We start from the raw sequence: 21,700 nt of genomic DNA, 5'->3' as shown, positions 1-21,700 counted from the left end.
TATAGGTCGATGGAATGTATCACATGCGGTGTCTCTGGGTTTTCAGAAGGTGTTTGATAATGTGGCTCACAGGAGGCTTCAGCCGTTTGTTATAAGAGGAAATGTAACCGCCCGGATAGAAAGTCGATAATGTGTTTAGTTTTCTCCATTTTTGATCACAGATCCGAACACTGCAATCACTGAGTTCCTGACAAATTGCGACGACTATCATCTGTTCCAGTTGACGAAATTCTACCGGGACAGACTGGAACAGGCGATTGAAGAAGGGGTGGACGGAGTCAGCCTCATGTTAACATACGAGTGGCATTTCAGTGGACAGGAACATCGGGTAAGTGGGAGGGACACAGAATGAGTTTGAATTATTTAAACATCAGGGAACTAACAGGATATGAGATCTTAGAGTCAAACAATGTTACAGAACAGAAACAGGCCAAATAGGAAATAAATGGATCAAACTGAAAATACAGTAAATCTGAAACAATGATACGATGAGAGGAAAATACCCAGTGGATCGGTCAGTGCTTGCACAAAGGATAGAGGAACGCTTCGGGTATAACTTTTCTGTGGAATGAAAAAAAAGGAAATAGTTTCAGTGGGACTGGGAAAAGGAGAGACCAATATATTAAATATTGTTCTTTGCAGAAAGTCGTTGATCTCGTGGAGAAGGGAAACAGGGCGGACAGTTCCAAACTTCTCCTAAATCTGGTGATGGAGAAAGGCTCTCGGGCCCAAAGGGTGATGTGGGAATCCTTTGTGAAAATGCACCATGTGGTACCAAAGTTGGACAAAATACTGAAAGAGATGCAGGAACTTGGTACAGTAAAATCAGACACTGAATTCAATTTCAGATTGAAAAACTGCAGAATTTACTTTAATATTACACAGATCAGATTTCATGAAAGCTCATTGATTTAAACAGGTCCTGATCCATTTGATTATATGAACATCGGACGAGGTTTATCTGAAATACCCAGTCACCTGAAAGGTAAGTGATGAAATTGGGATTTCAAACCGTTTATTTCACTTCTGAGAATCAGAATGTTTGACTGTAGACTTTTGTTTAGAGATTGTCAGAATCTGGGAATCAGAAATTCATAGGGTGGAGGGAACAGAAATGAAACCTCGTTAGGAATATGCGGAGGTTGCATTATTTCACTTAATCCAGCTGATGATCGCCAGCACTTGTTAAATCCCCACACACCTGGTAGGACCCTGATACACCGTGAATCCCCATACACACCTGGCAGGGTCCTGATACACTGTGAATCCTCATACACAGCTGGCAGGATCCCGATACACTGTGAATACCCATACACACCTGGCATGATCCTGATACACCGTGAATCCCAATACACAACTCCTATGAGGCACATAGAAGCTCTGGGATCAGAATTAATGAGCAGTGCCTTAAGCCAGACTTTAAGGTTGACCGACTGCTCTAGAAATCTGGCCCACCATCAACGGTAGGGAAAGAGGTGGAGAAATGCAAAATATTAAAATGTTTTCATTACACAGCACAGAATGAGACGTCGGTGTTCGATCTGATCTGAGAAGATGTTCAGATGTTCAAACAATAGATCGTTAATCCGTGGAGTAATGTGAGGGAAAGACAATATTCAGGGTAATTCGGAAGTTCTGGGCTGGCTTCCTAATGGCAATGAAAGAGTGAACTTATTCCACTCAAAGAATAGTCCTTTAACTCAGGGTCTTTTTTAGACCCAATGGAATGACTGATGGCAGTGAAAGAGAGAATTTATTCTACTCAAAGAACAGTCCTTTAACTCAGGGTCTTTTTGGACCCAATGGAATGACTGATGGCAGTGAAAGAGAGAACTTATTCTACTCAAAGAATAGTCATTTAACTCAGGGTCTTTTTAGACCCAATGGAATGACTAATGGCAATGAAAGAGAGAACTTATTCTACTCAAAGAATAGTCATTTAACTCAGGGTATTTTTAGACCCAATGGAATGACTAATGGCAATGAAAGAGAGAACTTATTCTACTCAAAGAATAATCCTTTAACTCACGGTCTTTTTAGACCCAATGGAATGACTGATGGAAACAGATTTGTAATTTCCCAATCCTGCATTGTAGGAAATTCAGACCAAAATGAAACAACAGAGTATAATTATTGGGAGAACAGTTGATATGAACTGTGAATGTTTTCTGCTCTAACATTACACTGAGTGATGTGGGCAGTAGTTCTAATTCTAATTCTATGAAAGGACTGTTATAAAAACACATTAAATATAGGTGCAAAGCTGCTGAAATATTGTTCACAATTTCTGAAACACAATATAACGGGAGAATGATTAGAGACAGGAAAAGGGCATTTGGCCCAAATAAGCCTGCCTCTTTTAGAGAGATGGCCCCACCTACTCCTCCTCTCAGTGTTTCCACAGAAACACGTTCAATTGTCTTTTAACCCCACTTACACTGCCCCTTCAGTGTGTTTCCCTGGTAACTGTGTCCCCCGCTCTCTGACCCTTCAGTGAGAAAATTACCCTGATTTCTCTTCTTATTTCTGACTTTAAATTTTCTCCGTCTCTAATTATTTTCGTGAGTGTGAGCCTTTTTCCTGCATTAAAGTTGTGAATTACGTTGAAATGAGTCAATACCGAAGTCTCTTACACTAACAAGATACATCAAACCCTCTCACCATTCCCTCAACCTAAACTCCTAATACCTTAAATTGTCTTTCTTAATCCCCCCTGTACCTTCAGAATGTCAGTAATATTTACCTGTGATCAGGTGACTAAAGAAGTATAGGTCTGATACAATAACATTGAAACTTCTGTTCATTCACAGTCTGTCCCTCTCCCAGTGCCCACAATATCCCAGATAACCTGCCCGAGGTCTGATACAATAACAGTGGAACTTCTGTCCATTCACAGTCTGTCCCTCTCCCAGTGCCCACAATATCCCAGATAACCTGCCCGAGGTCTGATACAATAACAGTGGGACTTCTGTCCATTCACAGTCTGTCCCTCTCCCAGTGCCCACAACACCCCAGATAACCTGCCCGCGATCTGATACAATAACAGTGGAACTTCTGTCCATTCACAGTCTGTCCCTCTCCGTGTGCCCACAATATCACAGATAACCTGCCCGAGGTCTGATACAATAACAGTGGAACTTCTGTCCATTCACAGTGTGTCCCTCTCCCAGTGCCCACAATATCACAGATAACCTGCCAGAGGTCTGATACAATAACAGTGGGACTTCTGTCCATTTACATTCTGTCCCTCTCCCAGTGCCCACAATATCCCAGATAACCTGCCCGAGGTCTGACACAATAACTGTGGGACTTCTGTCCATTTACAGTCTGTCCCTCTCCCAGTGCCCACAATATCCCAGATAACCTGCCCGAGGTCCGTTCCAATAACAGTGGAACTTCTGTCCATTCACAGACTCTTCCTCTCGCAGTGCCCACAATACCCCAGATAACCTGCCCACGGTCTGATACATTAGAATCATAAAATTTTTACAGCACAGAAGAAGTCCGTTCAGCCCATCGAGCCCCTGCCGGCTCTTTGCAAGAGCTACCGAGTTCGCCACATTCCCCTGCTATTTCCCCGTAGCCCTGCAAAACTTTTCCTTCAAGTATTTATCGAATTCCTTTTCGAAAGCCACGATTGAATCTGCTTCCACAAACCCTTTCAGAGAGAGCAGTCCAGACCATAACTACTCGCTACTTAAAAAAAGTTTATTCTCCTGTCGCCATTGGTTATTTTGCCAATCACTTTCAATCTGTGTCCTGTGGTTCTCGACCGTCCGATCAATGGGAACAGTTTCTCCTTATTTACTTGACCTAAACCCTTCATGGATTTGAAAACTTCTATCAAATCTCCTCTCAATCTTCTCTGCTCCAAGTGGAACAACCCCGGCTTCTCCAGTCTATCCACGTAACTGAAGTTCCTCATCCCTGGAGCGATTCGAATAAATCTTTTCTGCATCATCTCTAAGGCCTTCACATCCTTCGTAAAGTGCGGTGCCCAGAATTGGACGCAGTACTCCAGTTGTGGCCAAACTAGGGAATTATAAAGCTTCATCATCACTTCCTTGTTTTTGTCGTCTATGCATCTATTTTTCAAGCCAAGTATCCCGTATGCTTTTTAAACTGCTTTCTCAACTTGTCCTGTCACCTTCAAAAATTTGTGAACATACACCCCCAGGTCTCTCTGTTCCTACACCCCCTTTAGAATGATACCATTTAGTTTATATTGCCTCTCCTCATTCTTCCTGCCAAAATGTTTCACTTCGCACTTCTCTGCGTTAAATTGTATCTGCATATGTCCGCCCATTCCACCAGCCTGTCTATGTCCTATTGAAGTCTATCACGATCCTCCTCACTGTTTACTGCACTTTCACGTTTTGCGTCACCCAGATCCAAGTCATTAATATATAGCAAAACAAGCAATGGTCCGAGTACCGACTCTTGGGGAACACCAATGTAAACCTTCCTCCAGTCCAAAAAACAACCGTTCACCACGACTCTCTGTTTCCTGTCACTGAGCCAATTTCGTATCCATGCTGCCACTGCCCCTTTTATTCCATGGCTTTCAAATTTGCTAATAAGCCTATTTTGCGACACTTTATAAAACGCCTTTTGAAAGTCCATATCAACATCAATCGTATTGCACTCCTCAACGCAATCTGTCACCTCATTTAAAAACTCAATCAAGATAGTTAAACACGATTTACCTTTAACAAATCGGTGCTGGCTTTACTTAACTAATCCACACTTAATAAATTGAATACTAATTTTGTCCCGGATTATCGTTTCTAAAAGCTTCCCCACAACTGAGGTTAAACAATAGATTTCTGCCCATTTCAGTCTATTCAGTACACACAGTATCCCAGATAACCTGCCCTAGACATGATACAATAACAGTGGGACTTCTGTCCATTCACAGTCTGTCTCTCTCCCAGTGCCCACAATAATCAAGATAACTTGCCCAAGGACTGACGAAATGACACTGACGAGTAAAGTGATAATGAGAAGTTGTTACTTTTTTCAAAATAACTAACATTGAGAACCACTTTCTGTCTGTTCTCATTGAAGATGTTCAACAGAAACACAAGGAAACACTCCGGGTCCAAACTGAAACACTGAGAGTGAACACGATCCTAATAAAGGAGAAGGTTAAGATTTTCCAGCTGGTCACTCTTTACACTGAGCTAACGGTTATTTCTACTGTTCGAGATCGGACACTTGTAGAACATGAACTGCTGGCAAGAGGCCGAGACCATGAAGAGTGGAGAGGGAAACATCTCTGGAGAGGTTAGACAGACTGGGACTTTATTCCCTGGAGAGTAGGAGGTTAAGGGGTGATCTTATAGAAGTCTATAAAATAATGAGGGGCATAGATAAGGTCGATAGTCAAAATCTTTTCCCAAAGGTAGGGGAGTCTATAACGAGGGGGCACAGATTTAAGGTGAGAGGGGAGAGATACAAAAGGATCCAGAGGGGCAATTTTTTCACTCAAAGGGTGGTGAGTGTCTGGAACGAGCTGCCAGAGGCAGTAGTAGAGGCGGGTACAATTTTGTCTTTTAAAAAGCATTTGGACAGTTACATGGGGAAGATGGGTATCGAGGGATATGGGCCAAGTGCAGGCAATTGGGACTAGCTTAGTGGTATAAACTGGGCGACATGGACATGTTGGGCCGAAGGGCCTGTTTCCATGTTGTAACTTCTATGATTCTATGATTCTATAACTGGAAAAAATCCGAACAGATCAATTGTTCCAGAGCAGTTTTTCTCAGAGAGGCAGTTTGTTCCAGAAAATGAAAAGTTTCTTCCAGCGATCCAGTTCTGGGAGTTCAGCAGCAGTGAGCGGAGTCGCGGGGATTGGAAAAACAACAATGGTACAAAAGATTGTTTATGACTGGGCCACTGGGAAAATATACCCACACTTTCAATTTGTTTTCAGTTTTAAATTCCGGGATTTGAACGCTATTAACTGTAGAATAAACCTGACGAATCTGATACTGGATATGTATCCTTACTTTGGGAATATTCTGGGAGATCTCTGGAAGAACCCAGTAGGATTACTGTTTATATTCGATGGTTTAGATGAATTCAAGGACAGTATCGATTTTGCTGACAATCGGAGAAATACAGAACCTCAGTACATGTGCACAGATCCTGAAGACTGGTGTGAAGTGTCTGACATTGTGTACAGTTTAATACAGCACAAGCTGCTCCCAGGATGTTCAGTGCTCGTGACCAGCCGCCCCACTGCATTACATTTATTGGAAAAGGCTGAGATCAGTGTCTGGGCTGAAATCCTGGGATTTGTTGGTGAAGAACGGAAGGAATATTTCAACAAGTTTTTTGAAGATCAGGCGGTGGCAGCAGCTGTTTTCAAACATGTGGAGGAGAACGAGATCCTGTACACTATGTGTTACAACCCTTCCTACTGCTGGATCCTCGGTCTGTCACTGGGTCCCTTCTTCACACAAAGAGACAGGAAACAGCAGCGAGTTCCCAGGACCATCACCCAACTATATTCCTACTATATTTACAACATTCTTAAAAACCATGGCCGAGAGATTGAATCCCCCCGTGATGTGTTACTGAAGATCGGTGAGATGGCCTTCACTGGAGTCTCCGAGAAGAAGATTGTGTTTAGAAATGGAGATTTGATCAAGAACAATCTGCAACCTTCCCAGTTCCTGTCTGGGTTCATGGTGGAACTTTTGGAGAGAGATGATTCTGCCCAGAGTATGGTTTACACATTCCCGCACCTCACCATCCAAGAGTTTGTAGCCGCACTCGCACAATTCCTGACTCCAGATCCAGGGGACATCGGGAAACTCCTCAGTGAAGCCCACAGCAAGGAAGATGGGCGATTTGAGATATTTCTCCTTTTTGTTGTTGGTCTCTCCTCCTCACGGTCAGCTCGGCCCCTGGAGGAGTTTCTGGGTCCATTTCTTCATCACACAATTTGTGGAGTGATTGACTGGGTGAAGGAAAAGGTTGAAGGAGAGATTGGAAACATAGGGAGAGAAACTCGTAAAACGGACCTCCTGAACACATTCCACTACCTGTTTGAGTCTCAGAATCAAACACTGGCTCGGGTCACAGTGGGATCTGTGGAAACACTTACATTGAGTGAATTGCGACTGACCCCGATTGACTGTGCGGTGCTGTCTCATGTCATTGGACTCTGCGATACTATAAAACACCTCAATCTGGAGAACTGCTCCATTCGGTATGAAGGACTCCAGCGGCTCGGACCCGCACTGCACAAATGCGAGGTGTTGAGGTAACTGTTCATTTGTCTCTAACTGTTAGACCAATTGTAGAACAGTCACGAATTATATTGTTGCTCCGTAATGAAGGGAAACAAACAGTTCAGATAAACCAGAGAGAAGCAGATTCAACACAAATATGACAAATGATAAGAGGATCGGTTAGTAATTTCCTAAGGACTCGAGAATCTAAAATGGATCCTTGTGAACAAGTCGGGATTTTACAGTCTTTATCGGATCAGTAAATACAGGTCACTGGAGGAGTCTGACAATTGAATTGCAATAAATGATATTTATTGTAGTTTTTCTCACTGCCTGAGATACGTCCATTGAAGAGACTCCTTCTCACTGTTGCTTTCACGTAGACCGACAGTAACTGCAGCAGTCTGTGTGTCGGAGCATCCCACCCTCTTACCGAGGTGTGGGGACAAGTGACTGTCCCCGGACTGTCAACGTGTGTAGGAGAGGGAACCAGAAACACCGAACATTCAGTAACAAAGAGCAAAACACAGCTTTCGGGCAGTCAACCGCCAGTGGGCGAGCTGAGCTTTCCCCACAGGACGTCGGTCCGTTATCTTAACTCATCAATGACACAGCCCTTCACACTCTCCAATACATCCACCATCTCTTCACCCAGCTGGCAGCACTCGTGCCTCTGAGTCAGAAGGTCGTGGATTCAGGCCCCTCGCTCATTAATCCAGGCCGACACTTCAGTGGATTTGGGAACTAAAATATGCCGGTAAAAAGGTTGAAATCGAACGGGTTGTGGGATATTAGCCCAGCAGAACAAATACACACTGGGCAGCGGTGGGGCTTCACACACAGCCGGAGGCTCCTGGGTGAACCAGGGGCAGTGAACCCGGGAATTTCCCATAATCTGTCCCCTTGTGCGTGATGTCCTGCTCGGGGAGGGAACTTCAGAAAATTCCCCAAAAACGGTCGGGCCCGTTCCACCTGAAATAAATGTAGAGCCAGTTTAATGGGAATAAAGAGAGAGACTCCCCTCCCCTATAAACTAGGAGTACAGGGACATTTAAAACTTGTAACAGGACAGAATAAACTCTCCTTGATACATAAAGTCCTGTGGGACGCATTTTACAGCAGCCGTTAGCGCCTTTTCACAATATAACTCACTCCGAGATATTATACAGATTAATAAAATACTGCATAATGTACAGGTAATCGCCGCTTTATCATTTAATTCAGGGAAATCGCCCCATTCCCATAAAATCTGGGATTTAAGAAGCAGCAAAAATGAGACAAGTTTTCACAAACCTGACGGGACCGGTCACTGATCTCCAGGAGGGTAATTCTGATCATCGGGGAATGAGACCGGACTGAGGGACATTTAAAGGCTCCACACAGACAGCACGTTATTGAATAAATACATTTACTGATAGTCCCTGAATATATGTGGCATTGAACAGAGCGAAATTCATTGTCAGTGACAGGGACATCTGGTTATTAATTTCCTGAAGATTTTTGTGTTTCCTGTAATATCAGAGAGAAATTGTGTCAGATCGGGGATTGAATTCAATGTGTTTCTCACTGTCTGTTTGTGTTTAGACTGGGGAGCAACAAACTGGGAGATTCAGGAGTGAAACTACTGTCTGCGGCTCTGAGGAACCCGAACTGTAAAATACAGGAACTGTGGTAAGTATCAGACTGTGTGAGGTTGTGCTTACAATAACCGGATGTCTAACACGGTATATTAATGTAAGTTTTAGTAATAATAATACAAATCAATACTGGGAATTTACTCTGATTCCTGTTATCTCTGCTTGCCTCTGTCTCTCTCCTCTGACTTTCTCTGATCTCCAGGTTATGGAATAACGACCTCACAGATTCTTGCACCGAGCATCTCGTCTCCGCTCTCAGGACAAACCGGTCATTGACGGTCCTGGATCTGAATTTCAATGGATGGGAGATTCAGGAGTGAAATTACTGTCTGCGCTTCTGAGGAATCCGGACTGTAAAATACAGGAACTGGAGTAAGTACCAGACTGTGTGAGATTGTGATTATAATAACTGGATGTCTGACACTGTACATTATTATTATCATCAGTAATAGTGTTTTTAATAAACACTGTACATTATTATTAGTGTCAGTAATAGTGTGATTAATAAACACTGTACATTATTATTAGTATCAGTAATAGTGTTATTAATAAACACTGTACATTATTATTAGTAACAGTAATAGTGTTATTAATAAACACTGGGGATTTACCCTGATTCCTGTTATTTCTGTCTCTCTGATCCCCAGTCTGGATGGTGTCGGTCTCACAGATTCTTGTACCGAGGATCTCGTCTCCACTCTCAGTACAAACCGGTCACTGACGGGTCTGTCCCTGGGATCAAACTCCTTCACAGACCGATCTGTCCCCGCTCTCCGCTCCCTCATACTGACCCGCAGGAGTCTGGAGTGGATCTGGTGAGTGTTTGTGTTAATGTTCAATCTAACAAATAAAATATCAATGGGATTCAGTCCCTTTTGTGGGTAATATTTGTCTGTAATTTTTATTGAAATGTTAACCCCAGTCTCCCTGTTATTTACACTATTGTTCAATCTGTTTATTTCCTGTTTGATCTTTAATCTGTTTCAGTCTGGTGGAGAATCAATTCAGTTCAAACGGAAAGAGACACCTGGAGTCGCTGCGGGAATCCAGACGCGGACTGAGAGTGGGAGTGTGAACATTTCAATTTATAACCATTCCTGGTCTCATGATATGAACATTTCAATTTATAACCATTCCTGGTCTCATTATATGAACATTCCAATTTGTAATCATTCCAGGGCTCAAAGTATGAACATTTCAATTGATAACCATTCCTGGTCTCATTATATGAACATTTCAATTTATAACCATTTCTGGTCTCATTATATGAACATTTTTGGCCGATTCTCTGTCCCTCCCCTTTAACCGGCCGCGCTCCAGGTTTAAATCCGAACGGCCCTTCAACGGTTTCCAGCTCGAGCTGAGCGAGCGTCGTCTCCCATTGTGACGTCAGAGGCCCAGCGACAGGGTCACGAGACTCAGTCACCCGGTCCCACAGCGCTGATTCTGCCGGATATCCGGGGCTGGATGGTCACCAATGGGGCACTGGGTAAATGTACAGACAGGAAGGGCCCAGGGTGGGGCTCAGTCTGGGCTGCAGTGGGACACTGGGTCAATGTACAGACAGGAAGGGCCCATGGTGGGGCTCAGTCTGGGCTGCAGTGGGACACTGGGTCAATGTACAGACAGGAAGGGCCCAGGGTGGGGCTCAGTCTGGGCTGCAGTGGGACACTGGGTCAATGTACAGACAGGAAGGGCCCATGGTGGGGCTCAGTCTGGGCTGCAGTGAGACAATGGGTCAATGTACAGACAGGAAGGTCCCAGGGTGGAGCTCAGTCTGGCCTGCAGTGGGACACTGGGTCAATGTACAGAGAGGAAGGGACCAGGGTGGGGCTCAGTCTGGGCTGCAGTGGGACACTTGGTCAATGTACAGACAGGAAGGACCCAGGGTGGGGCTCAGTCTGGGCTGCAGTGGGACACTGGGTCAATGTACAGACAGGAAGGGCCCAGGGTGAGGCTCAGTCTGGGCTGCAGTGGGACAGTGGGTCAATGTACAGACAGGAAGGGCCCAGGGTAGGGCTCAGTCTGGACTGCAGTGGGGCACTGGGTCAATGAACAGACAGGAAGGGCCCAGGGTGGGGCTCAGTCTGGGCTGCAGTGGGACACTGGGTCAATGTACAGACAGGAAGGGCCCAGGGTGAGGCTCAGTCTGGGCTGCAGTGGGACAGTGGGTCAATATACAGACAGGAAGGGCCCAGGGTGGGGCTCAGTCTGTGCTGCAGTGGGACACTGGGTCAATGTAAAGATAGGATTGTCCGAAGGTGGGGCTCAGTCTGGCTGCAGTGAGACACTGGGTCAATGTACAGACAGGAAGGGCCCAGGGTGGGGTTCAGTCTTGGCTGCAGTGGGACACTGGGTCAATGTACAGACAGGAAGGTCCCAGGGTGGGGCTCAGTCTGGGCTGCAGTGAGACACTGGGTCAATGTACAGACAGGAAGGGCCCAGGGTGGGGTTCAGTCTGGGCTGCAGTCGGGCACTGGGTCAATGTACAGACAGGAAGGGACCAGGGTGGGGCTCAGTCTGGGCTGCAGTGGGACACTGGGTCAATGTACAGACAGGAAGGACCCAGGGTGGGGCTCAATCTGGGCTGCAGTGGGACACTGGGTCAATGTACTGACAGGAAGGGCCCAGGGTGAGGCTCAGTCTGGGCTGCAGTGGGACAGTGGGTCAATGTACAGACAGGAAGGGCCCAGGGTAGGGCTCATTCAGTGCTGCAGTGGGGCACTGGGTCAATGAACAGACAGGAAGGGCCCAGGGTGGGGCTCAGTCTGGGCTGCAGTGGGACACTGGGTCAATGTACAGACAGGAAGGGACCAGGGTGAGGCTCAGTCTGGGCTGCAGTGGGACAGTGGGTCAATGTACAGACAGGAAGGGCCCAGGGTGGGGCTCAGTCTGGGCTGCAGTGGGACACTGGGTCAATGTAAAGATAGGATTGTCCGAAGGTGGGATCAGTCTGGGCTGCAGTGAGACACTGGGTCAATGTACAGACAGGAAGGGCCCAGGGTGGGGTTCAGTCTGGGCTGCAGTGGGACACTGGGTCAATGTACAGACAGGAAGGGCCCAGGGTGGGGCTCAGTCTGGGCTGCAGTGGGACACTGGGTCAATGTACAGACAGGAAGGGCCCAGCGGTGGGGTTCAGTCTTGGCTGCAGTCGGGCACTGGGTCAATGTACAGACAGCAAGGGCCCAGGGAGGGGCTCAGTCTGGGCTGCAGTGGGACACAGCTCAATGTACAGACAGGATTGTCCCAGGGTGGTGCTCAGTCTGGGCTGCAGTTGGACACTCGTTCAATGTACAGACATGAAGTGTTCCTGGTAATTAATGTCCCCATGTACAGTCTCTGTCCCTCCCAGTTATGAGTCGGACTCTGTAACAACTGACCCTCGAACCCTCCAAAATCTCTGTGCTCCTCCAGTTTTGGCCTCTTGCACATCCCCCACTCCCTTTGCTCCACGATTGCCGGCCGTGCCTTTCGCTGTCTCGGCCCTATTCTCTGGAATTCCCTCCATAAACCTCCCCGCCTCTCTCTCCTCCTTTAAGACTCTCCTTAAAACCTACCTCTTTGCCAAAGCTTTTGGTCACTTGTGCCAATACCTCCTTGTGTGGCTCGGTGTCACATGAATCGCTCCTGTGAAGCGCCCTGTGACATTTTTCTACTGTAAAGGTGCAATATAAATGTAAGTTATTGAAAGTTACTTCAGCTCAGGCCTGGTCTCGTTATTTTTTTAAATGGTGTTAGTGTTTCAAATTATTGAGTAAAGGATCCTGGAAATTCCATCCTTCCTCCTCCAAGCAGCACCGCAGACGTGACTGTTTGGTCGAGTGAACTGTATGTGTTTATGTTTGTGTTGGGGGGAGGGGTCTTACTCGGAGGCTGGATATGCAGTTTGCACAAAATGGTGAGACGGGCTGTGAGCAAAAGAGCTCAGCTGGGACCCCACAAAATGGCCTCCCGACATGCAAAACAAAATGACCGCCATGCACCTGCCGCAAAATGGCTGACGTGGACCCGCCGCAAAATCACAGAATGATCCATCACAAAAGGAAACCATTCGGCCCATCGTGCCATTGTCGACTCTATTAAAAAGCTAACCAGATAGTCCCATTACCCTGATCTTTCCCCGTGGCCAACACATTTTTCCTTTTCTAGTAATTATCTAATTCCCTTTTGAAAGTTACTTTTGAATCTGCTTCCACCTCCCTTTCAGGCAGTGAATTGCAGATCATTGCATCTCGCTGCATAAAAAATAATCCTCATGTCACCTCTCGCTTTTTGACAATTATTTTGAATCTGTGTCCTTTGGTTACCGACCCCCTGCCACTGGAAACAGTTTCTCCTTATTTACTCCATCAAAACCGACTCAATTCGCCGCTCTGTCCCCTCAAAGTTGTCGCATCTCCCCGAAACACAAGCATCATTTTGAAATTGTAACAAACCCTCGAAGCCCGTACAGGGGTTCATGTTTCCGACGTTAATCTCCTCTCGGCCCCTGTTTGTCTCACACTGGGTTAACGTGTTTGTATAATATTGCAGGCCGGGCTACTTTAACCCCAGACTTTAACCTGGTTAAATCACAACGGTCACAATCGAACAGGAACGTGTTAAAGCGAGGCCCCAAAACCAGGGCACAGAATCGAAATTAAACCCCAGGGCAATAAACAGACCGATCTCATGTGGGCCCTGTTTGGGTGCAACCTGTGCAGGATCTCTGGCTCGGTCCCTTCTGGAGGAGGCCTCGGTCAGTCCCCTCTTCATGAGGCCGCATTCGGTACCCCCTGGAGGAGTCCTCGGTCAGTCCACTCTGTAGAGGAGGCTTCGGTTGGTCCCCTTTGGGGGATGGCTTAGTCGGTCCACTCTGGGGGAGGACTTGGTCAGGCGCTCTAAGGGAAGCCACCATCCATCCCCTCCAGGGAAGGAGGCCTTGGTCGGTCCCTTCTGGGGGTGTCATCCGTCACCAAGAGTGATCCCAGAGTTGTAGTCTTTATATTTAGACCACCGCAGCGACCCCCAATGCCACAACAACAACAACAACAAAAACAAACGACGACGACGAGGACGTGAATTAGTGTGGTGGCCATCTTGGACAAAATTGCCCCAAGTACCGAAGCCACCTTGGACAAATCGCCAGCGAGTACGGCAGTCATCTTGTTCGAAATGCTGGCAAGTACCGCGCAGAGTGTCCCCAGTTACACCACAGCGACCCCGGAATGTCCCAGTGACCCCACAGTGAATCCAGAGTGCACCCAGTGATCCAAGAGTGCAACCAGTCACCCGTGATTGATCGCAGAGTGCATCCACGGATCCCAGATTGCACCCAGAGTGATCCCAGAGTGCAGCCAGGGAATCCTGAGTGCAGCCAGGGACCTCAGATTGCACCCAATGATCCCACACTGTACTCAGTCACCCCAAGTTGATCCCAGTGTAGCAGTCTTTATATTTAGACTATCACCACAACAACTACAACAACAACAACTTGTATTTATCGTATATATATGATATATATATGTATATTTAAACACGGCGAACATGGCGGTAAGAATGGCAGCAATCTTGGAAAGAAATGGCGGCAAGCACAGCGACCACCTTGGACAAAATTGCGGCAAATATAGTGGCCATCTTGGACAAAGTGACTGCAAGTGTGGCTGCCATCCTGCAAAAAATGGTGGCAGAGTGCACCCAGTCACCCTGGAGTGATGCCAGAGCGCACATAGGGATCCCAGATTGCACACCGTCTCACAAGAGTGATCCCAGGATGCACCCAATGATCCCAGAGAGCGCCCAGACACCCCAGAGTGATCACAGAATGGCAAACTTTTATATTTAGACCACGAACACAACTATTACTAGTACAACAACAACAACTTGAATTCATAATATATATATCATATATGCGTATTTACACAAGGCCAGCATGACAGCAAGTATGGCAGCCATCTTGGACAAAATGGGCACAAGTTTGGCGGCCCTCTGGGACAAATGGCGGCAAGTAAGGTGGCTATCTTGGACAAAATGGCGGCGATTACGGCAGCCATCTTGGATGCAATAGCTGCAAGTAACTCACTGCAGTTCGACAGGAACAGGAGGAGGCCATTCAGCCCCTCATGGCTGTTACACAGGTACAGGTGGAGGCCATTCATCCCCTCGAACCTGTTATATAGGAAAAGGAGGATGCCATTCAGGTCCTCGAGCCAGTTACATCAGTACTGAGGCCGATCAGCCCCTCAAGCATGTCACATAGGAGCAGGAGGAGGCCATACGGACATTCGAGACTATTATACTGGAACTGGAGGCCTACCAACCACTCAAGCCTGTCAGATAGCAACAGGAGGAGGCCATTCAGCCCGTCAAGCCTGTTACACAGGAACAGGACGAGGCCATTAAGATCGTCGAGCCTGTTACACAGGTACAGGAGGAGGCCATTCAGTCCTTTAAGCCTGTTTTGCAGGAACTGGAGGCCATTCAGCCCCTCTATCATGTTAAGTAGGAACTGGAGAAGGCTATTCATCCCCTCCAAACTGTTGCACAGAAACTGGAGGAGGCCATTCAGCCCCACGATCATGTTACATAGGAAGAGGAATGGAACATTCAGATCCTCGAGCCTGTTCCGCCATTCAATTAGATCATGGCTGATCTGTATCTTAACTCCATCTACCCGCCTTGGTTCCTTAATCCTTAATACCCTTGCCTAACAAAAATCTATCAATCACCATTTTGAAATTTCGTATTGACCCCCCGACTCAACAGACTTTTGTGGGCGAGAGTTCCATATTTCCACTACCCTTAGTGTGAAGAAGTGCTTCCTGACATCACCCCTGAACGGCCTAGCTCTAATTTTAAGGTTATGCCCCCTTGTTCTGGATTCCCCACCAGGGGAAATAGTTCCTCTCTATCTACCCTATCAATTCCTTTAATCATCTTAAATACCTCAATTAGATCACCCCTTAATCTTCTCTATGCAGGGGAATACAAGCCTCGTCAATGCAATCTGTCCTCATAATTTAGCCCTTTAGCCCTGAACGACAGATCAGAAGTAGGGAAAATGCTGGAGTCTATTATAAAGGATGTGATATCAGAACACCTAGAAAATATCAACGGGATCAGACAAAGTCAACATGGATTTATGAAAAGGAAATCATGTGTGACAAACCTACTGGGTTTTTTTGAGGACGTAACTGCTAGAATAGATAAGGGAGAACCCAGTGGATGTGGTTTATTTGGATTTTCAGAAGGCTTTTGATAAAGTCCCACATAAGAGGTCAGTGTGCAAAATTAAAGCACATTGGATTGGTGGTAATATACTGGCATGGATTGAAAAATGATTAACAGACAGGAAACAGAGAGTTGGAATAAATGGGTCTTTTTCGGGGTAACAGGCAGTGACTCGTGTGTTACCGCAGGGATCGGTGCTTGGGGTCCAGCTATTCACAATATATATCAATGATTTGGATGAGGGAACCAAATGTAATATTTCCAAGTTGCTGACGACACAAAACTAGGTGGGATCGTGAGTTGTGAGGAGGATGCAAAGAGGCTTCAAGGCGATTTAGACAAGTTGAGTGAGTGGGCAAATACATGGCAGATGCAGTATAACGTGGATAAATATGAAGTTAACCACTTCGGAAGGAAAAACAGAAAGGCAGAGTATTATTTAAATGGTGATAGATTGGGAAATGTTGATGTACAAAGGGACCTGAGTGTCTTTGTACACCAGTCACTGAAAGCAAAAATGCAGGTGCAGCAAACGGTGTGCGGACGACACAGTGTGCTGAGTGTTCGGTAAGTGTGGGAGTTTAAGGGTTAATCTCTTTAAATCTAGTGCATATTGCTTCAACTGTTTAAGGTCAATTTAAAAGTTTAAATTTTTAAGTTTCTGTCAGGCTTCAGCAGAGAACTGCTTTAGCAAGTTAATTGGTTAGCTAGATTCAACTGGTAATTGAAGGTGGGGCAGGCCTGACTCATCTGAGTCTCAACTGTAGAAATACAGGGGCCTGTCAGTGCGGACTGCATGGTGTGCGGACTACACAGTGTGCTGAGAGTTCGGTAAGTGTGGGAGTTTAAGGGTTAATCTCTTTAAATCGAGTGCATATTGCTTCAACTGTTTAAGGTCAATTTAAAAGTTTAAATGTTTAAGTTTCTGTCAGGCTTCAGCAGAGAACTGCTTTAGCAAGTTAATTGGTTAGCTAGATTCAACTGGTACTTGAAGGTGGGGCAGGCCTGACTCATTTGAGTCTCAACTGTAGAAATACAGGGGCCTGTCACTGCGGACTGCACGGTGTGCGGACTACACAGTGTGCTGAGACTTCGGTAAGTGTGGGAGTTTAAGGGTTAATCTCTTTAAATCTAGTGCATATTGCTTCAACTGTTTAAGGTCAATTTAAAAGTTTGATTTTTAAATTTCTGTCAGGCTTCAGCAGAGAGCTGCTGTAGCAAGTTAATTGGTTAGCTAGATTCAACTGGTACTTGAAGGTGGGGCCTGCCTGACTCATCTGAGTCTCAACTGTCGAAATACAGGGGCCTGTCACTGCGGACGACACAGTGTGCTGAGAGTTTGGTAAGTGTGGGAGTTCGGTGTAGTGGGGGAGGGAGGTGCTGCTTTGCCTTGCTTTTCCGAACTTTTCCCGCAGAGCGGCAGTGTACCTGAGAGTAGAAGACTGAGATTGTGAAATAAAAGCAGCAGCAGACCTGCACCAAGAGACAACTACTGTGCGACATCACAGGTGAGGCAGGAGAGTCCGAGAGGTGAGCAGAGTATAAAAGGGGAGGCCGAGAGCGGGAAGAGAGTCTAGGAGTCTGAGGAAATTCATGGCAGCACAGCTCGCACCCGTGATATGCTCCTCCTGCACTATGTGGGAAGTCATGGACACTACCAGTTTCCCTGGCGACCATGTGTGCAGGAAGTGTGTCCAGCTGCAGCTACTGGCTAACCGTTTTTCGGAGCTGGAGCTGCGGGTGGACTCACTGTGGAGCATCCGCGATGCTGAGACTATCGTGGATAGCACGTTCAGTGAGGTGGTCACACCGCAGGTAAAGAATACGCAGGCAGAAAGGAAATGGGTGACCGCCAGGCAGATTAAAAGGACTAGGCAGGTAGAGCAGGAGTCCCCTGGGGCCATCTCCTTCTCAAACAGATATTCTGCTTTGGATACTGTTGGGGGAGATGGCTTATCAGGGGAAAGCAGCAAGAGCCAGGTTCGGGGCACCACGGGTGGCTCTGCTGCACAGGAGGGGAGGAAGAAGAGTGGCAGGGCTATAGTGATAGGGGATTCCATTGTAAGGGGAACAGATAGGCGTTGCTGCGGCCGCAAACGTGACTCCAGGATGGTATGTTGCCTCCCTGGTGCTCGGGTCAAGGATGTCACGGAGCAGCAGCAGGGCATTCTGGAGGGGGAGGGTGAACAGCCAGTAGTCGTGGTCCATATTGGTACCAGCGACATTGGTAAAAAAAGGAATGAGGTCCTGCAAGGTGAATTTAAGGAGTTAGGAGATAAATTAAAAAGCAGGACTTCAAAGGTAGTGATCTCAGGATTACTACCGGTGCCACGTGCTAGTGAGTATAGGAACAGGAGAATAGACAGGATGAATGCGTGGCTGCAGGGATGGTGTAGGAGGGAGGGATTTAGATTCCTGGGACATTGGGACCGGTTCTGGGGAAGGTGGGACATGTACAAGCGTGACGGGTTACACCCGAGCAGGACCGGGACCAATGTCCTCGCGGGGGTGTTTGCTGGTGCTGTTGGGGAAGGTTTAAACTGGAATGGCAGGGGGATGGGAACCTGAGCGGGGAGTCAGAAGGGAATAAAGTTGAGAGCAGCAAGAGAGGGGAAGACCCAGGGGAAATCTACAATACGAATAGTACAAACAGTTGTTCAAGAACAAATGAAAGGGAAAAGCATAGAGCAGCGGAAAGAAAGTGTACTTTAGGCACTTTAGGCACGACAGATAAAATGAAAACTAGAAGGCGTAAGGCGATTAACCCAGCATCAAAGCTGTGACAGGGGGTTGGGAACGTGAGCAGCGAGACTGAGGAAAGCATATCAGGAAGGGACAGAAGGTATGGAGTAAAAGGTAAAGTGTTAAAAAAGGAAAAAGCAGGAACTAAGTGTCACAAAACATATTTGTAAGTTCTTCATCTGAATGCACGTAGCATTCGTAACAAAATGGACGAGTCAACGGCACAAATAACAACGTATGGGTATGATCTTGTGGCCATTACAGAAACATGGCTGCAGGGTGACAACGACTGGGAATTAAATATGCCAGGGTATTTAACAATCAGGAAGGACAGGCAGGAAGGAAGGGGAGGTGGGGTGGCTATGTTAATAAGGGAAGGAATCACTGTAATACAGACAAAAGATATTGGGACAAAGGATCAGGATAATGAAACAGTTTGGGTAGAGATAAGGAATAATAAGGGGCAAAAAACACTCGTGGGCGTAGTACATAGGCCTCCTAATAGTTGCAACTCTGCTGGAAGAAGTATTAATCAAGAAATAGTCGGGGCATGTAATAAGGGAACAGTTATAATTATGGGGGATTTTAACTATCATATTAACTGGACAAATCAAATTGGGCAGGGTAGCCTTGAGGAAGAGTTCATTGAGTGTATTAGGGATGGATTTCTTGAGCAGTATGTAACTGAACCAACAAGGGGGCAAGCAACCTTGGACCTGGTCCTGTGTAATGAGCCAGCATTAATTAATAATGTCCTAGTTAAGGATCCCCTTGGAATAAGTGACCATAATATGGTTACATTCCATATCCAATTAGAGGGTGAGAAGGTTGGTTCTGAAACAAGCGTACTGAGCTTGAATAAAGGAGACTATGATGGTATGAGAGCGGAATTGATTAAAGTAGACTGTGAAAATAGATTAAAGGGTAAGACGGTACATGAGCAGTGGTGTTCATTTAAGGAGTTATTTTAAAACTTTCAAAAAATATATATTCCACTGAGGAAAAAAGGGTGTAAAAGAAATGACAGCCATCCGTGGCCAAGTAAAGAAATTAAGGATAATATCCGACTAAAAACAAGGACATATAAGGTAGCCAAACTTAGTGGGAGGATAGAAGATTGGGAAGTCTTCAAAAGACAGCAAAAAGTAACAAAAGGATTGATTAAGAAAGGGAAGATAGATTATGAAAATAAATTAGCAAAAAATATAAAAACAGATAGCAAGAGTTTCTACAGTTGTATGAAAAGAAAAGGGGTGGCTAAGGCAAACGTAGGTCCCTTAGAGGATGAGACCGGGAAATTAATGGTGGGAAACATGGAGATGGCAAAAATGCTGAACAAATATTTTGTTTCAGTCTTTACGGTAGAGGACACTAAGAATATCCCAACACTGGAAAAACAGGGGGCTCTTGGGGGGGAGGAGCTAAATACGATTAAAATCACTAAGGAATTGGTACTCAATAAATTAATGGGACTCAAGGCGGTTAAATCCCCTGGACCTGATGGCTTACATCCGAGGGTCTTGAGGGAAGTGGCAGAAGGGATTGTGGATGCTTTGGTAATAATTTTCCAAAATTCTCTGGACTCGGCAAAGGTCCCGGCAGATTGGAAAACTGCCAATGTAACACCCTTATTTAAAAAGGGTAGTAGGCAGAAGGCTGGAAATTATAGACCAGTTAGCTTAACATCTGTGGTGGGTAAACTTTTGGAGTCTATTATTAAGGAGACAGTAGCAGAACATTTGGATAAACATAATTTAATCGGACCAAGTCAGCATGGCTTTACAAAGGGGAAGTCATGTCTGACAAATTTGCTTGAGTTCTTTGAGGATATAACGTACAGGGTGGATAAAGGGGAACCAGTGGACGTAGTGTATTTGGACTTCCAGAAGGCATTCGACAAGGTGCCACATAAAAGATTATTGCTCAAGATAAATAATCACTGGATTGGGGGTAATATTCTGGCATGTGTGGAGGATTGGTTATCTAACAGGAAGCAGAGAGTTGGGAGAAATGGTACATTCTCGGACTGGCAACCTGCAGCCAGTGGTGTTCCGCAGGGGTCGGTGCTGGGTCCCCAACTCTTTATAATCTATATTAACGATTTGGAGGAGGGGACCGAGGTTTGCAGATGATACAAAGATGGGAGGGAAAGTAGAAAGTGAGGAGGACATAAAAAACCAACAGAGGGATATAGACAGGCTGGGTGAGTGGGCGGAGATTTGGCAGATGCAATACAATATTGGAAAATGTGAGGTTATGCACTTTGGCAGGAAAAATCGGAGAGCAAGTTATTATCTTAATGGCGAGAAACTGGAAAGTACTGCAGTACAAAGGGATCTGGGGGTCCTAGTGCAAGAAAATCAAAAGGTTAGTTTGCAGGTGCAGCATGTGATCAAGAAGGCCAACGGAATGTTGGCTGTTATTGCTAGGGGGATAGAATATAAAAACAGGGAGGTATTGCTGCAGTTATATAAGGTATTGGTGAGACCGCACCTGGAATACTGCATACAGTTTTGGTCTCCATACTTAAGAAAATACATACTTGCTCTCTAGGCAGTACAAAGAAGGTTCACTCGGTTCATCCCGGGGATGAGGGGGTGGACATATGAGGAGAGGTTGAGTAGATTGGGACTCTACTCATTGGAGTTCAGAAGAATGAGAGGCGATCTTATTGAAACATATAAGATTGTGAAGGGGCTTGATCGGGTGGATGCGGTCATGATGTTCCCAAGGATGGGTGAAACTAGAACTAGGGGGCATAATCTTAGAATAAGGGGCTGCTCTTTCAAAACTGAGATGAGGAGAAACTTCTTCAGTCAGAGGGTAGTAGGTCTGTGGAATTTGCTGCCCCAGGAAGCTGTGGAAGCGACA

General features: G+C 46.0%; 2 protein-coding genes across 4 annotated transcripts in view; both read left to right on the top strand.

Moving 5' to 3' along the window:
- LOC137313336 (uncharacterized) overlaps positions 1 to 5,362 on the top strand; it is a 34,181-nt gene extending 28,819 nt beyond the window's left edge. For all 3 annotated transcript variants that reach the window (XM_067979455.1, XM_067979457.1, XM_067979456.1), the window contains exons 4-7: positions 162 to 328; positions 643 to 814; positions 920 to 985; positions 5,068 to 5,362. In XM_067979455.1, the coding sequence (XP_067835556.1) occupies positions 162 to 328; positions 643 to 814; positions 920 to 985; positions 5,068 to 5,291 (629 nt within the window). In that variant the 3' untranslated portion in view covers positions 5,292 to 5,362. The remainder of the gene's footprint in view (positions 1 to 161; positions 329 to 642; positions 815 to 919; positions 986 to 5,067) is intronic.
- Positions 5,363 to 5,524: 162 nt separating this feature from the next.
- On the top strand, positions 5,525 to 12,572 carry LOC137313335 (NACHT, LRR and PYD domains-containing protein 12-like). Its single transcript, XM_067979454.1, has 5 exons — positions 5,525 to 7,273; positions 8,826 to 8,912; positions 9,081 to 9,250; positions 9,526 to 9,693; positions 9,866 to 12,572. Exons 1-3 carry the CDS (start codon positions 5,790 to 5,792, stop codon positions 9,196 to 9,198), a joined length of 1,689 nt encoding a protein of 562 aa, XP_067835555.1. The 5' UTR covers positions 5,525 to 5,789; the 3' UTR covers positions 9,199 to 9,250; positions 9,526 to 9,693; positions 9,866 to 12,572.
- The last annotated feature ends 9,128 nt before the right edge of the window (positions 12,573 to 21,700 follow it).

The sequence above is a fragment of the Heptranchias perlo genome, unplaced genomic scaffold (genome assembly GCF_035084215.1).
Source record: "Heptranchias perlo isolate sHepPer1 unplaced genomic scaffold, sHepPer1.hap1 HAP1_SCAFFOLD_47, whole genome shotgun sequence".
Lineage (NCBI taxonomy): Eukaryota > Metazoa > Chordata > Chondrichthyes > Hexanchiformes > Hexanchidae > Heptranchias > Heptranchias perlo.
The sequence above is the reverse complement of the archived record's forward strand: the minus strand, read 5'-3'. Positions and strand labels throughout refer to the sequence as shown.

Coding starts and splice junctions, on each gene's coding strand:
- LOC137313335 (XM_067979454.1), top strand. CDS start 5,790: ATGAAAAGTTTCTTCCAGCGATCCAGTTCTGGGAGTTCAGCAGCAGTG. Junction 7,274..8,825: donor CACAAATGCGAGGTGTTGAG/GTAACTGTTCAT, acceptor GTTTGTGTTTAG/ACTGGGGAGCAACAAACTGG. Junction 8,913..9,080: donor TGTAAAATACAGGAACTGTG/GTAAGTATCAGA, acceptor TCTGATCTCCAG/GTTATGGAATAACGACCTCA.